This window comes from Solea solea, chromosome 13 (assembly GCF_958295425.1).
Source record: "Solea solea chromosome 13, fSolSol10.1, whole genome shotgun sequence".
NCBI lineage: Eukaryota > Metazoa > Chordata > Actinopteri > Pleuronectiformes > Soleidae > Solea > Solea solea.
The window spans coordinates 23,297,780-23,313,230 of record NC_081146.1 but is presented as its reverse complement, the minus strand read 5'-3'; the positions used below and the strand labels follow the sequence as shown (position 1 = coordinate 23,313,230).

The window sequence follows — 15,451 nt, the reverse complement described above, 5'->3', positions numbered from 1 at the left end:
ATCTATCAATCTATCTCTTGTCTGTCTCATCCGTCTCTTCTTCATGCCTTTTACTTCAAACCAAATGTGCTGGAATCAATCCGCAAACAGGAGCCAAACGAGGCGCCCGTCCAGCCAAAGCTTAAGTCCAGTATGCTAGAGTGTCCCATTGACCCATGTTCTGTATATGTATATATATATATATATATATATAATTATATGTATATATATATGCACAAATGTCAAGACCAAAAAAAAGGGGAGGTGACAATCCAAGCAAGGAGGATCTTGCTGTAATCAACGTTGCCTATTCCCCGTTTTCCGAAAACTAGAATCACGTGACTTGCTGTAATAGAAAAAAAGCCCAAGAATCAAGCACCCATCCCCGAATAAAAAAAAAGAAACACGGTCAGAGGAGACAGAAGCTATTTTTCCACATTTGTAAGCCACCCCCCTCCCATACCCTGTTTTTCCGAAATGTTTAGTGTAGTTGAAATACTGTTCGATCCCACTGTTGTAAGTAGGAATTATTGAAATCCATACAAAAAGCTTTAAACGGGGGAGGAGCCGGGGGGAAATATTATATTTGAGTCTACGTTTCCTCGGCTCGGACCCCGACCCACCATGCTTTATCGTGCCATTCTTGTTCATGTGTTAGACTTACTAATGAATGTGGCTAACCAACCAAAGGCTTTAAAAAGATGATACACAACACTTTAAACGTCAATCATGGTGGGACATTTTGTATCAACAACTAAAGAAAATCCCTTTGAATACCTCATGTGAAAATTGTTTGTTGTGATGTTGCACTAAAAAAAAAATAAAAATGACTCATTTGTAACCCAACACTGCTCTCTGCTGACTTTATTCTGACCTTGCTGGAGGCAATAGTGTGGATTTCTTTGAAAGGCCAACACATAATTTTCACAAAGTGTAGTGACTGTACTCTTAAGAGCAAGTTTGTGCACAATATAGAGTCTTTTTTTCATTTATTACAATGTTTAATGCCATTTCCACACCTAATGTCATCCATTTCGATGATGATTTACAACAAATACAAATAAATCTTGTGTAAACGACTGCGAGTACTAAAAGCATCTTGCAATCCAGTCACTGGGAATGAAAGCCTCCCAATTTCCCCCCCAACGACAGATTTTCGGTACCGTAAACCTGCACAGGACACATATTTACCGCAGACACAGGTATTGATTTTGGTTTCTCCCTCGTAACATGTAAATGCTAAATTGACCAACGCACCAATTTCCCCCACGTCAATGGTTTCCTCTCAGACGGTTTTATGGCAGGTTTAACAGACGAGGCCTCGAGACACTGATGGGGAAATCAGCTCAATTCACCTTCACTGCGTTTTCAGCAGATGTGAAAGGACCTGATGGCCAAATCTGTGCATCATCAAAACACTGGAAAGCATCTCTGAGAGGAAAACATGTCAGTTTCACAGGTTCAAAACAAAGAATTTAAGTACCAAAGCGTGCTTCATTGGTTTACTGGAGGCGTTGTTGTTGTCGCACAGATTTGATTCTACACAGGAGGTTGGTTTTCCAATACAGTGGAAAAGGGGTTTAACATGCTCCTCCTGTCATTACATCTCTACTTTTATTTAGAACTGAAACATGTAGGGGGGGGACTCGTGAAATCATTCTGGCTACATGATGGGATAGCAGCCGTACTGAGTGATGCCACACTGGTTGTCCTTGTTGCGTGACATCCGGACGTAGCCCGACTCTCCAAAAGAGATTCCCCAGCTGGATGAAAGGAACAGAAAAAAAAAAGAAAATTAAATAATTAAAAGAAGGGGACGCAAATGCAGTTCCTGGTGAATTTGAGTCTTTATTTACTGTAAATGATGAAAGAGGACAATCTGTCTGCTTACAAAAGAGATTAGCCAAATCATCTGCAAAAAGTGCTCTATGCTGTCCTTTACTATGTACAAACTAAAAAGGAGATTATGCACTCTGTTAAAGACACAGATTATAAATGACGAACGTTTATAATTCAAATTAAAAGAGTAGAATAGACAAATAAAGCTTCCACCAAGGGTCCATTCATTTGTGATGGCTGTATCTCTTGTGCGTATGAAGGAAGTTGACCATTATTTTTTAAATGTGACCATTTTAAGAGTGAAAAAGCATATATTTCGTTAACTAAGCCAATCCATTCCTCTGTTGTGTGGGGGGGGGGGGTGTCAGGACTCGACCATTGTCTTGTGCTGGTTTTCTTACCAAACACCATCAAAATACCACACAGATATTAATGAACTGATCCAGAATTTTGATTAATCTGAAAATGTGCTTTTCTGTAAAAAATAAAAAATAAATAAATAAATTCCAAAGCCTGTTGCGAGTTTGACCAGCACTGTGTTATTTTTGGACAGTCCCAGATTATTATGCCAGTGGCTGAGTTTCCTGACACCCACACAGTCTCCAGCACTTCACATCATCTCCTGTAGAAGTGTGATTTCTACTTTGGGGCTGACAAGAACCCTGATTTAACACTTCCATCCAAATTCCTTCACAGTACAGGAGCTGGTGCAGATACAGTCATTGTGGCTTTTTCTCCTTTGATATCCTAACGTTATTCTCTGTTTTCCCCCTTAATGGCACTTTTGTCATATTTGTTTCGGATTAAATCAGACCACCAAAATGTGGTTTGATTTTTTTAACCGCAGACACGTCACAACGCTGTTTGTATGTGCGAAATACCATGTCCACAAGGAGTTGTGTATTATTCCCATGGCAATTTACCAAGGGCAAGGGCCATCTCACATGGCCACACACTTTCTGTCAATCTGAATACAATGAGTGTTAAAGATTGTTTAAAAGCATTTAAATACATTAAATCAATCTGGATTTACACTGCTGCCCTCCCCTCTCATGTCTTCTCCATTGTGCTGTCAGAACTGAGCTCAACCAGGCTGCTTTTATATGTTAGGCCACGCCCACCACTTCACACCTGCATGTCCTCACTCATCAAACACAGGTGGATTGAATCAGACATTTAGTGAACAGGTTTCTTTCAAGAAAACTGAAAGACAGAGACTTAGATTTATTTTACTAACTAACTAGTCATTTGTGTACTTTATTTGAGGCTGTGAGCCTTCACAGGTGGGACAAAGATAAACATTAAGTGCTTTGAGATAAGGATCAGGAATTTCTCTTTGTTTGTATTTAGACAATAAAACAATAATTGTTCTACAATGTGTTATTTAAAGAGATGTTTTAAATAACACATATTTTAACACATATAATAACATATTTTCCCTACTTGGTCATGTGAAGAATGGACTTAAGATCCTTGTGATGCTGCTGTGTTTGTTTATTTCACATTGTCTTACGGCACTGGAATATTATTTATTATTGAAGATCCTTTACTCACAACACTTGTTATAATTTACAGGAACTCAATGAAGAGCAGCGTAGGGCGACTAACAGTCACAAAATGTGTGTCTCAGGGCGGCCGTTTGATGATCACATGACACATTTAACTCTGAAAATGAGTAAAGTGTCCCTTAAAATGTGAAAAACGTAACCAACTACAGCTGTAAACTTAATGTAGTTGAGTAACAACGTCAACAACGTCACAACATTTTTTGTAAGTTCTTTTCAAACCAAAATGATAAAAACATGTGCATCAAGGAGGAACTGCCTCAGAAATACGCTGGACGGAGGCTGAACACCTCAAACAGCTCTACAGTGGACGTTAACCAGTGATGAGAAATGAAACTACTTCTCAGACCAGCCTCGGAACAGAGTGCAACAACCTGACTCCCCCTTTTTTCACTTCCTGTTTTATCTTGGGGACATGTATTCACGACACATGTACTCATGTATAAGTACTGCATGGACCCGGGGTCTCACCTGTTCTTGATCAGCCAGTAATCCTCTCCACTGTCTGTGCCGTAGCCCACGGCTAACACGGCGTGGTTCACCCTCTTGGAGCACCCTGGGTCGTCGTAGACCCCTGAAAGAAATGAATTAAACGTTATGTATTATTTTGTCAGCTGAGAGGTTCAGGGTGTGAGGGGCCGTGCTGATGATGTGTTATCTTACCGCTCCTGTAGAAAACAAATGTGTGTCGCGAGGCGTCAATGGCTACCGAGATTGGTCCGATGGTGGCCAGCGCCTGCTTCAGAGCCCCCTCGTCGCCCTGAGGCAGCAATTCGTACTGAGAGCAGTTGGCGGCGCGATTAACAGGGTTGTACTGGCAACTTTGTTGCTGAAGTGAAAAGAAAGAGGGCGTTAACACTCATGATTCACACAGTTTCTGTAAAAATAGAAATAATACATAATTCTACACAACAATGCCGTCTTTTTGGCTTGTGTTGTGTTGTATATGACATATTAAGTACTGAGTACAGACATTGAATGTAGCCTGAAACTTCTGAGGGAATAAACTCGACTTATGACATCATTTTCACTGGTTTATGGTCTTTTTTATTTTGTCTTTTGTAAATGTTAGTCCCATTTAGAGTCAAATAGACGATGAAGCAGGTAATGCTTTAGGGCGTGGCTATATGCAAACATTAGAGTAATAAATCAAACTGTAAAAAACAGACAAAATACACAAACCATGGTTCAGTTTGGGAGCGCGAACTGCAATTTTTCGGGTGTTAAAGAGTGTAAAAATAATTGCAATTCACGACATTGTTGCGATGACAGAAAAGAAAAGTTGGCAGGAACGAGGAAGACCGGACTCGTTCGGAAAGTTCAAGTTCCCTCTGTCTTCCCACAAATTCAGAAAAAAACTGGAGCTAATTTTGTTTTTAATTTTGGTAGGACAGGAAACATAGTATCTTTTTTACTGTCACTGCTGGCTGAGTTTATTTTGACTTTTAACTGGAGGAAGTACACATTTGCGGCCACTGAAGACCCACAAAGTCTGGTCCAGACAAAGACATAACCATGGAGTTTTTAACATCCTCACCACCACCACCAGGAGGCTCCACTCAAACCAAATCTGCACTTAATTTGGTTTCTTCTATATAACAAATCTCCGACACTACAGGAAAAACCAATTCATGGAGCGTACCATTACTACATATTCCACAATGATCCTCAATTTCCCACAACTTTTATTAAAGGCATACGTTTTAAAATGAACTTATTTTCATCTCCTCTTTCATTCATTGGATTCAGATGTTTTCCAGGTGAGTAAGACAAGAAGATTTCAGACACACTTGGTCGTCACATCAGGCTTCAACAGCCTGTCGGATCCACAAGGAACTGCTTCCTCCTCCACACAAACCAGATGATGGAGCCTGGAGGACAAACATGTTGTCCGCTCCGATTAATTTATTGTTGCTCCAAAGAGACATTAACAGCAGACCACAGACTAGTGAGAAGAGTGCTGCTGTCTACAGCCTGGAGCGCTGTGCTTAACTTATTGTTGCTGTTGCTACACCCACACTGTTGTCTCGTGAAGGGAATGTGTTAACAGCAAACCTGAGTTTGCACTGGATTCCTACGTGTTTACACTTTAAAGGAACATTGTGCTTTTTTTTTTTATTTCTAGGATCTCAGCATTACATGAGGCAAAAAAAAAACATCAGTGTTCTGTCCTCGATTGACGCCTTCTCTTTAGAGAAAATTCCTAAAGACTAATCCACTGCAGGAGGAAGACAACAATTAGTTGAGTGTCATCTGCAAATACAATGACATTGCCTGGGCTATATTGGTCAAAGAAATGCTGTAAAATTGTTATTGTTTGTGATTAATGGTAGTGTAAAAGGTTATTTGAAAAATCTGTATGATTGTATTTGTACTTTTCCAAAGAAAGAATATGCAAAAGGTGTTTTAAATAGGTTTCTTTGCATCACAAAAGCCAAGGATTTATGTCATTTGCATTTTCATTTTATTTCCATGTGATACTTATTGTACAAACTAAGTACCACTATGTGGAGACCCTTTTCCAATGCTGATGTAGAAGATCTTAAGTGCCTGGTCATGTTGCCTTTTTTATTGCACTGTGCTGTTACTTTTCTTGTCATAGAAACAAATAAAAACTTGTCAGTCATCATCTACCGCTTTATCCTCCGTTAGAGGGTCGCGGGGGGTGCTGTGCCAATCTCAGCTACATCGGGCGATAGGCGGGGTACACCCTGGACAGTTCGCCAGTCCATCGCAGGGCCACACACAGATAGAGACAAACAACCATTCACTCTCACTCTCACTCCTATGGTCAATTTAGAGTGTCCAATTTACCTATCCCCACATTGCATGTTTTTGGACTGTGGGAGGAAGCCGGAGAACCCGGAGAGAACCCACGCACACACGGGGAGAACATGCAAACTCCATGCAGAAAGGCCCTTGTTCCAACCGGGGCTCGAACCTTCTTCTTCTCGCTGCAAGGCGAGAGTGCTAACCACTACACCACCGTGTGGCCCCAATAAAAACTTGTGTATAAAAAAAATCTGTAAGATTGCATTTGCAACGTATTTAATCATAGAATATACAAATGTTGTTTTCGTGTCACAAAAGCCACAAAAGAATGATAAAATTAGGGAAGAAACGCAAAAACATCAGTGTTCTGTCCCAGATGAACGCCTCATCTTTCGAGAAAATACCTAAAGACTAATCCACTGTAGTCGTGGAGGAAGGCAATAATTAGTTGAGTGTCATCTGCAAATAAGATGACATTGGTCAAAGAAATGCTGTAAAATTGTTATTGTTTGTGATTTATGTTATAGTAAAAGGTTATTTGAAAAGTCTGTATGATTGCATTTGCACTTATTAAAAGATAGAACATACAAAAGGTTGTTTTCAATCGGTTTCTTTGTGTCACAAAAGCCACAAAAGAACAACAATAAAGCAAAGAAAGCATTGATGATGATACATGATGATTTTTATGTACGTATCTTCCACATGCATATACTGTATACCATGCACTCACCCGTCCTTTGTAGGGATACGAAGCGTCTGAGTCGATGCCCTGGTTGTCAATGACGTATTGGAAGGCCTGGTGCATGTAGCCGCCGTTGCAACCTTTGTTGCCATATTTACTAGAGCAGTCCACCAGGTTCTGTGGGCTCAGGTCCACCAGTCTCCCTGTCTTCTTGGCTAACTGGCCCTCGAGGGCCCCCGCGGCGCTGAAGGCCCAGCAAGAGCCACAGGAACCCTGCATGTACACAAAGTGTGTTTACTGTGACGTCACATCTAGCATCTGGACGTGAAGATGTTTCACCGCTCGTACAAGAAACTTCTTCAGTTCTGGTTTCTGTCCAGAACCAGAACTAAACCCTAAACCAGTTGCTGCGGATTCAATGTTTAATTTAAGAGTTTCTAACACGGACAGGCAGCACTTTTTATCACATTCTCCAAATTTCCATGTTTGGCAACACAACAGACTCGAGTGTCGAACGGAGCCACTGGAGGATCCAGCACAGTTTATGAGGTTAAAGAACTTTTTTTTTTTTTTATCAATTATATTTAACTTGTAGAACAAGAAGAGAAGAAATGCCAAAAAAATCAATTCTCATGTCACGTGTCTGCTTGACTGATGCTGAACAGAATACAGGTCGGTAATAAGACGGTTCTTAAGATCAGATTTGTTTATATTTTTATCATGTTGTGAATTTATTTGTCGGGATATTACTCACATAAAAGGTTTAGTGGAAGTTGCACATCACATATAGTAACTGAGATTTGTCCATTGTCCACTTTCTAAACGGCTCACTCTATGGTCAGGTAAACAGATGTTAATATTCAGGTCATGATAATTTAACAATTTTACACTGTAAATATCAAGCCCACGCTGTATTTATTTTGGTTACTCAACGTTTAGGGGGTCCACCACAGTGGATGATCTGCATATTTTGAAACTTAATTGTCTGTATTGTACATTGATAGATGAGGAAATGCATGTTTATTATTTATTACTTTCACCTTATCTATCTACTGTATCTAAATTATAATACTTATTACTTACACTACAAAATATTGTAACAACCCTTAAACGCACTTGGGTTTTCTTGGTTGAATAAAGGTGACTTTTGGTATTTTGGGCCATAAATCCACCAAACTATACACAAACACTGCATGACTTTTGTTTCCATGTCAGGTTTTTACTAAACTTGGATTAATAAGAATTAGACATAAGTCAGAAGGCGACGTGGTCTTCGCGGTGTCACTCTGTGTTAAACACAGTGGTCTCACAACTCGACACACAACATGAGAGTGACTTAAACCAGTGTTTGTGGCAACAGTTTCCTGCACGAACTTCAACATGATTCAGAAAACAAGGAACAGGAAGTACTGTATGTGGGTTTTGTTTTTTTGTACGTCTGTTGAATTAAATGCCTCTGTCTTCCATCGCAGGTGTTGACTCAAACAGATTCTTCACAGTTTGTGTTTGTTTTTTTTTCTTTACCTGCATTTTGACACTGGTGACGCAGCCCTTTTCTCTCCAGTCCATGGTGTCTGGAAGATCAGCGCCTGATGTGCCTGTGAAGGGAGATGGCGCCCTCTGCATGTCAGCAGGAGGAGTGAGTGTGGCGTAGGACTCCAGGATCTCCGCTTCTGTCTATGAGGAAGTACGACAAGAAAGAAAGAGTAAGAAAAAACAAGCAGAATCAGGTGACCTACAGTCACGAAGCAGGAAATTAAGCTGCATTTGACTTCCTTTTACATGAAAAAGGGAATTAAAACTGAGACATGCTGAATTTTCTTTTTCTAATTTCCTGTCTGTCCAAATTGACCATTTTTTGTTTTTAGTGTGTGCTTTTGCTCTGATGTTTTTAACACACAGACCTTTTTGTTTTATTTTTCAAACTTTTTAATAACTCAAGAGCCATGACGTTTGATCAAACACTAACGCACTGTAGCTGTCCCTTCATCAAAGTCCATGCATCATTTTATAACTGTAAGAATCACATTTCTCAGTGAGATAAAGAAGCAAAGGTCTCATCACTCGACTCCAGTGCACGTCCCCCTGGAATGTTTGCCAACAACTTTACAGCGTGATATGATGACACGTGTTGTCCTGCTGTTTACGACTGAGCCAGACGACAACAATGAAGGTAAAAATGAATCAATGTGGCTTTAAAATTCAGTTAAAATGTGCCTGTTCTTTCACTTTCAGGGTCATTTATTTATGATAAGAGCTTCCATTCAACTGTGGGGAGAGTTGAATAATAGCTAAAGTGGCATAAACAGAGAAAGAAATTATCTTAGACAGTTGTTCCTTAACGAAAAACATGTGACCTATCAAACGTCCTGTGTCATATAGAGTTTAATCAGTGCTTTTTCGCGGTTTTTGATCCTTCCTGTTTATGCACAGAGTTAAATTCAACCAGGTAAACGTGTTCGATTGAGGTGAGTCATGTGAGCGAGAGGTTACTTCCTGTTTGGGTCCTAAATAAAGTTCAGTGAAGCCACAAACCTAAAGTCTGTCCGACACGCTGTGAAATGAGGCACAATTTGTCTAATTGTTATTGAAATAAATGCTTTTGTATTCAAATTTCAGTGTTTTGAGAGAGAACCACAAACCAAAGTGATTCAGTTTTTAATGATTTCTTTGTTATCTGGAGCAAAGAAACTAGAAAATATTCACATTTAGAAGCTTAAACTATCAGAAATGGTGTTTTAATAATGAAAAAAGCTTCAAACCGATGAATTGATTATCAAAATAGTTGACGATTATTTTGATAATCAATTTGATTAATAATCGAGTAATTGTCGAGATTAATAATCGAGTAAATGTTTAAGCTCTACAGTCCTCTGACAGGAATCTTTGACCAATCACAGGTCAGTTCAGAAGCAGAAAGCGCCACCTGTTGGCTCTTCTATTTATGTGTCGCACGCATCCTTCAATGTCTAATTATCATCTCTGGGGGAAACAATTCCCAGAGAAAACCCAAGCACACACATGGAGAACATGCAAGCTGAGATTCAAACACAGAACCTTGTTGTTCTGAGGTCACTGCTAACCACTGCACCACCGCCGTGCTCCCTTTGATAAAAAAAAGAAAAAGAAAAAGGAAGCAATGTGTAAAGTTATGTGCACAAGCATCTTACCAGGTCTCCCATGTGGTTCATGCCGAGTTCGTAGGTGTGAAACCCCATCGAGGCCTCCAGGTTGTGCATGGTAATGAGCATCAGGTTCTTCTCCCACAATCCCCGGCGGTGCACATCCTCCACCTCAACACAAGCAGACGCACACACAGAGTGCACAAGGTCAGAACACGGTACATGTTAAAGATAATATGGATTTTGTGCCCACACACACACACACACACACACTGATTTTAATTCACATTCTTGTCATTTCATTTCTAACGAGACATTTTAAACAACAAACCTGGTTGCGGTAACTTTTTTCATGCGTCTTTTTCCACATCTCCCAGTGGAAGTCCAGCTGGCTGTCCAGCATGGACACAGCGCCGACACACAGGGACACGAGCAGCAGGCTCGGCAACATCATGCCTGTAACCACACACGCACACACACACACACGTGAAGGAGGAGACGGGACATTGTTGGCGGTTCTGGTTCTGGCTCTGGTGCTGTTCTGAAGCCTTAGAACCGTGGTGCTTTTGGGCGTTTACACCAGTTTAAAAGGAACCAAAGTGGGAGGACATTACTCCACGTTACTCAGGCGGAAGTAAACACAACACTGGCGAAATCCGCATACTTCCTCCACTTTCTGCTCGTCTTCATAAACCAGAATATGACACAACACCTATTTTTGAGTTACACTGACTCTTCAGGTTCCTAACAATTGTTTTTTTTTCTTTTCATGGACACAAACTAAACATATTTAGAGTTTTCTCCATCACAGAGAGAGAGAGAGAGAGAGGGATACTCAGCTACAACATGCAACTTCACATATGAATTTACACACCGTACCTTTAAAGCTTTAAATGTTACTGTAAACTTGGCTTGTGTGTATACACACACATATGTAAATAGATAGATAGATAGATAGATAGAAAGATATATATTTAGATAAAGAGATACCTTAAGTAACACTTCCTCAAATTGAAACCAACTGAACTTAAATTGAATCCACACAATATAAACCAGAACTGAAACTGATGAAGAAGCAAAGTCACTGCTGCAGTTTAATCCCATTAGCGTGAAGAAACGTTGTTATCACACCTTTAAAAGACTGGAACAGACTTTACATATTTGATCATAACACGTGCACATGGTCACAGTATCAATGCAGACGAGCCAGTTTAACATCTTATCGAGTGGAGGAAATAAGTCTGATAAATATGTTTACTCAATACACGACATTGTCTTTACAAATGTGTTGGTTGTTTTCGATGATAACGCTTTTATTTTGAAAAAAAACAAACAACTCTTAGTTAGTTGTTGACTACTAATCGATTAATAGTTGCAGTTGTGATGTGTTTATTTACACAGACTTCCTACCAGAATCAGACTCGGCATAAATATCAAAAAGGAAGTAAAATAATAATAATAATTTTTATTATTAGTAGTATTATAAGAATAAAATAAAGTTATTATTAATAACCACAGTGAGCTTCAGTGTGATTTTACTTTACTTTATTTAATGTTCGACACCTGCACTTTGAGCAGGAAAAACAACAAAAACGAAAGTAAAACTTAATTCCTTCTTGAATCGTTAAATAAACCGTCACCATATGAAATAAAAGGCAGAAAGTTTGTGTAAAAAAAGCCAAATGTTGGCTGAGTTTCACTCACCTCGGTCAGTCCGTGTCATCATCTCTGCTTCTCTGCTCAAACTGTCGTTCCTGGTTCACATTTATGAAGAAAGTGTCACGAGTTTCCAGGCGCGTTCTCTTCCTCTTTGTGCACCACAGCATCATCATCGTCATCATCACCTTTGAGCGTGTTTGTTGAGAAGACACATGCATTTATCTGTCTTTTTATTAAATAAAGAAGGGAGAGACAAAGCAAATCATACATATTAAAGGTCCAGTGTGTGATATTTTGGGAGGGGTTTATTGGCAGAAATTGAAAACACTAAATATGTTTTTGAATATAAAATACAGTCAATGATTAACAAGCACTTCTACTTCCTCTTCATGACTCATGTCTTTTTTTATTAGTTTGTGTTAAATGAGTCTGAATCAATCCCACACCAGTTAATCTACAATTAGATATGTAGCTTATCTTATTTTAACAGGGAGAAAAGTGTGGGCTTGTACATGTTTTGGTTGAAAATTAAACTTTCAGAATTCTATCAAGCCTATTCTTTTATCTAAAACTGCAAGTATGTCTATGAACGTTCTGAGAACATTGAGAGAATGTTCTCTCAAGGTTGTATGAAGGTTGTAGAAAAGTAACGTTAGGGGAACATTCTGGGAACCTTTAGAGAATGTTCTCTGAAGGTTGTGGCAGTTACTTCCTGGGAATCAAAAACTGACTTTAGGGGAACGTTAGGAACAATTTCTGTGGCAACCACAGGAGAACCTAGGGGGTAATCTTCAGGGAACCTTCCCACAACCAAAAGGCAACGTTCTAGGAACCAAAAACTGTTAGCTGGGCTGTAGCCTTCAGTTAGCATTAAGTGTAGTTTGTTCATAGTGTAAAAACATGGTGCTCCAAATTGGCAGCCTCTATAGAAGTGATCTGGCTCATTCTGAGGTGAAGAACATCAGATTCCAGCATCTGGAGTGAGCAGAGAGCAAGAACCTGGTGCTAAGGGTCAGAAATATTACCACACAACTATACCACATCTGAAAAGTGTCAAAAAGCAGTATCAATGAATATTTAACGCATTAAACCCTCGTACAATCACGTGATTATTCTTCTCTGAAAGCAAACACTCTTTCACTCTCCATCTCCACCTTCTGCTGACACTTGAACATGAACAAAATAGGTTCAGCGTTTGTAAAAATAACAGCGACAGTGGAACAGCATTGAGTGGAACAGCGTAGCCAAACCTGGCAACCCATGGGGTGTTTTGGAACAGGATCGTTGCAGTGACAGTTGTACATGTTTCATATATCAGCTGTAATCAATCATTATTGAATGAATCCTTTTTTCCACGAACCAACTGAGCAAAGCTCCTTTGTCCTCACCTGTCGTCCTCTGAGTCCAGCAACACTCATCCCCTCACATGATGGGGTATAGCTGCCGGGGTTGCCACGGTTACACGTCATCAGGAAGTAGCCCCATGTTGCCCCGGCTCTCGCTCCAGCTGTGTCAGGATGGATGGAAAGGCAGAAGATAGTGACAGAGATGGAAAGGAGAAGAAGGGACGAGGTGTTGAACATCATCGCCAGGAGTCAAAGAAAATGTTTCAGTGTCATCAGTCGACAGCGAGAGATGAAGAGAGAGGGGTGAGGTCAGAGGGCATAACTGTGTTTTTCCTTTAAAGATGGCTTGAATATGATGTTGCCATGACTTCTCGTGATGTCTTGTGAACCATCATGAAGATCACCATGTCCTACAAGAAGTCACATAAACTTTCAGTGGCAGAAACTGAAGATACTAACAAAAAGCAAGTGTTTAATTGCTTTAAAATAAGAATTGCTTGGTTTTCGTAGGCAGGGATCACCAACCTTTTAGAGACCTAGAGCTGATCTGAAGGGTAGAGAATAGGGAGGGTTATACCAGATCAACATATTTACATTTTACCCCTTTATTCATTATTTAATTACCACTTTATCCTCCACATGGGGGTTGGAGGATGTTGGATAATTAGCTGAAGCCAGCGCCTGCTCATTGCCTCGTGGGACTAACTTGTAGCCCCTAGATGAGATGAGTAAAAATACTTAAAATATTAATTCTCACTTCTTTATTCTTATTTGGTCATGGTTATGAACATGAATGTTTTGGGGGTGATAATGATAAGAAACGTTGGATTTTTTTTTTCAAGAAATACCATCATATTGTGTATATTTTTGAATAGATCAACATTGAAATGAACCTTATGGTTTCACAGTCACATGTGCATTTCACGTCATGTTCTCAGCCTCAGTTCTGTTTACGGGAGCTCAGCCTGTAATGATTAAGCTGCAGTTCTACTTCCTCATTGTCACCACAATACATGACACAAACGAATTTGTGTACGTTTCTGACAAACGAGGAACTGTCACAGGTTTCACTTTGTGTCTGCAGCTGTGGAAAAAACCTCAACATCGTGGATGTTAAAGTTAAACGACAAGCAGATATTTATCTTAAAGAGTTAGAAGCAGAGAGAAAAGATGGAGCTTGTGACCATTGAAGTTGTTCCCTCCAGTTTCTGTGGACAAAGGCTGCTAATATCGACTATTTTGTGTGGTTTTGTTTTGGCTGAACTCGTGAAGTTCATCGTCTATTTAATTTTTTGTAAATAAATGCATTACAATAATATACTTTTGAATATCACACACACACGCTGTTACTCCCCGTCTCCCCTGGCATTTACGGGGATGTTACACAGATGCAAAGGGTGACCACTGGTATTAATTCATGAATTTTAGGTGGTTTGAATAAAATAGCAAAGTTTTTGTAGAACACCGGGCTGTAAATGCAGCAAATAAACACACTCATGTTACACTGTAATCATTTCTTGAACTTTTGTTTTGCCACCTTTGGCATAAACAAACAAAAACAAATGTGTTCCAGTTCAAAATGAAACCTTTATTCAATTTCATCGAAAACACCACTTTACATTTAAAATGATCAGAAAAGTGCCGAACAGAACAAAAAACAGTAAACAACAACATGAAATGACTGTGTGTGAACAGGAGAGGAAAAGTTCCCATTGCCCAGCAATGCCAACAACACATCAGAAACCACTTGACAGTATGTTACGAGGGAGAAACCAAAATCAATACCTGTGTCTGCGGTAAATATCTGTGTCCTGTGCCCGTGCACGTTTACGGTTACCGAAAATCTGTGTTTGGGGGGGAAATTGGGAGGCTTTCATTCCCAGTGAGTGGATTGCAGGATGCTTTTAGTACTCACAGTCGTTTATGCAAGATTTATTTGTAAAATGGATGACATTAGGTGTGGAAATGGCATTAAACATTGTAATAAATGGAAAAAAATAATATATTGTGCACAAACTTGCTCTTAAGAGTACAGTCACTGCACTCTGTGAAAATGATGTGTTGGCCTTTCAAAGAAATCCACACTATCGCCTCCAGCAAGGTCAGAACAAAGTCAGCAGAGAGCAGTGTTGGGTTACAAATGAGTCATTTTTATATATAAACAATTTTCACATGAGGTATTCAAAGGGATTTTCTTTAGTTGTTGATACAAAATGTCCCACCGGAAAAATTGCGGTCCGTGCCCCCAAACTGAACCGGGGTTTGTGTATTTTGTCTGTTTACAGTTTGGTTCTACACCCCGAGTGTTTGTCAGAGTAGCATATAGCCACGCCTATAAAGCATAACCTGCTTCATCGTCTGTTTGACTCTAAACCGTACCATCATTTACAAAACCTAGTATAAAAAAGACCTTAAACCAGTGAAAATGATGTCATAAGACTAGTTTTTTCCCTCAGACTTAAATACAAACCAATGTAGTCACGCCCC

The 15,451-nt window shown here is 39.7% G+C and overlaps 1 protein-coding gene across 1 annotated transcript; it reads right to left on the bottom strand.

The window, feature by feature from the left end:
• Window positions 1-828: 828 nt before the first annotated feature.
• On the bottom strand, window positions 829-11,766 carry ctss2.1 (cathepsin S, ortholog2, tandem duplicate 1). The gene is made up of 8 exons (XM_058647400.1): window positions 11,664-11,766; window positions 10,291-10,415; window positions 10,008-10,130; window positions 8,362-8,514; window positions 6,886-7,110; window positions 4,047-4,212; window positions 3,855-3,957; window positions 829-1,742 (listed from the first exon to the last, which is right to left on the bottom strand). Exons 1-8 carry the CDS (start codon window positions 11,683-11,685, stop codon window positions 1,643-1,645), a joined length of 1,017 nt encoding a protein of 338 aa, XP_058503383.1. The 5' UTR covers window positions 11,686-11,766; the 3' UTR covers window positions 829-1,642.
• Window positions 11,767-15,451: the final 3,685 nt, after the last annotated feature.

Coding starts and splice junctions, on each gene's coding strand:
- ctss2.1 (XM_058647400.1), bottom strand. CDS start 11,685: ATGATGACACGGACTGACCGAG. Junction 8,515..10,007: donor TGAACCACATGGGAGACCTG/GTAAGATGCTTG, acceptor ACTTCCTCATAG/ACAGAAGCGGAGATCCTGGA. Junction 3,958..4,046: donor ATTTGTTTTCTACAGGAGCG/GTAAGATAACAC, acceptor CATTTCTTTCAG/GGGTCTACGACGACCCAGGG.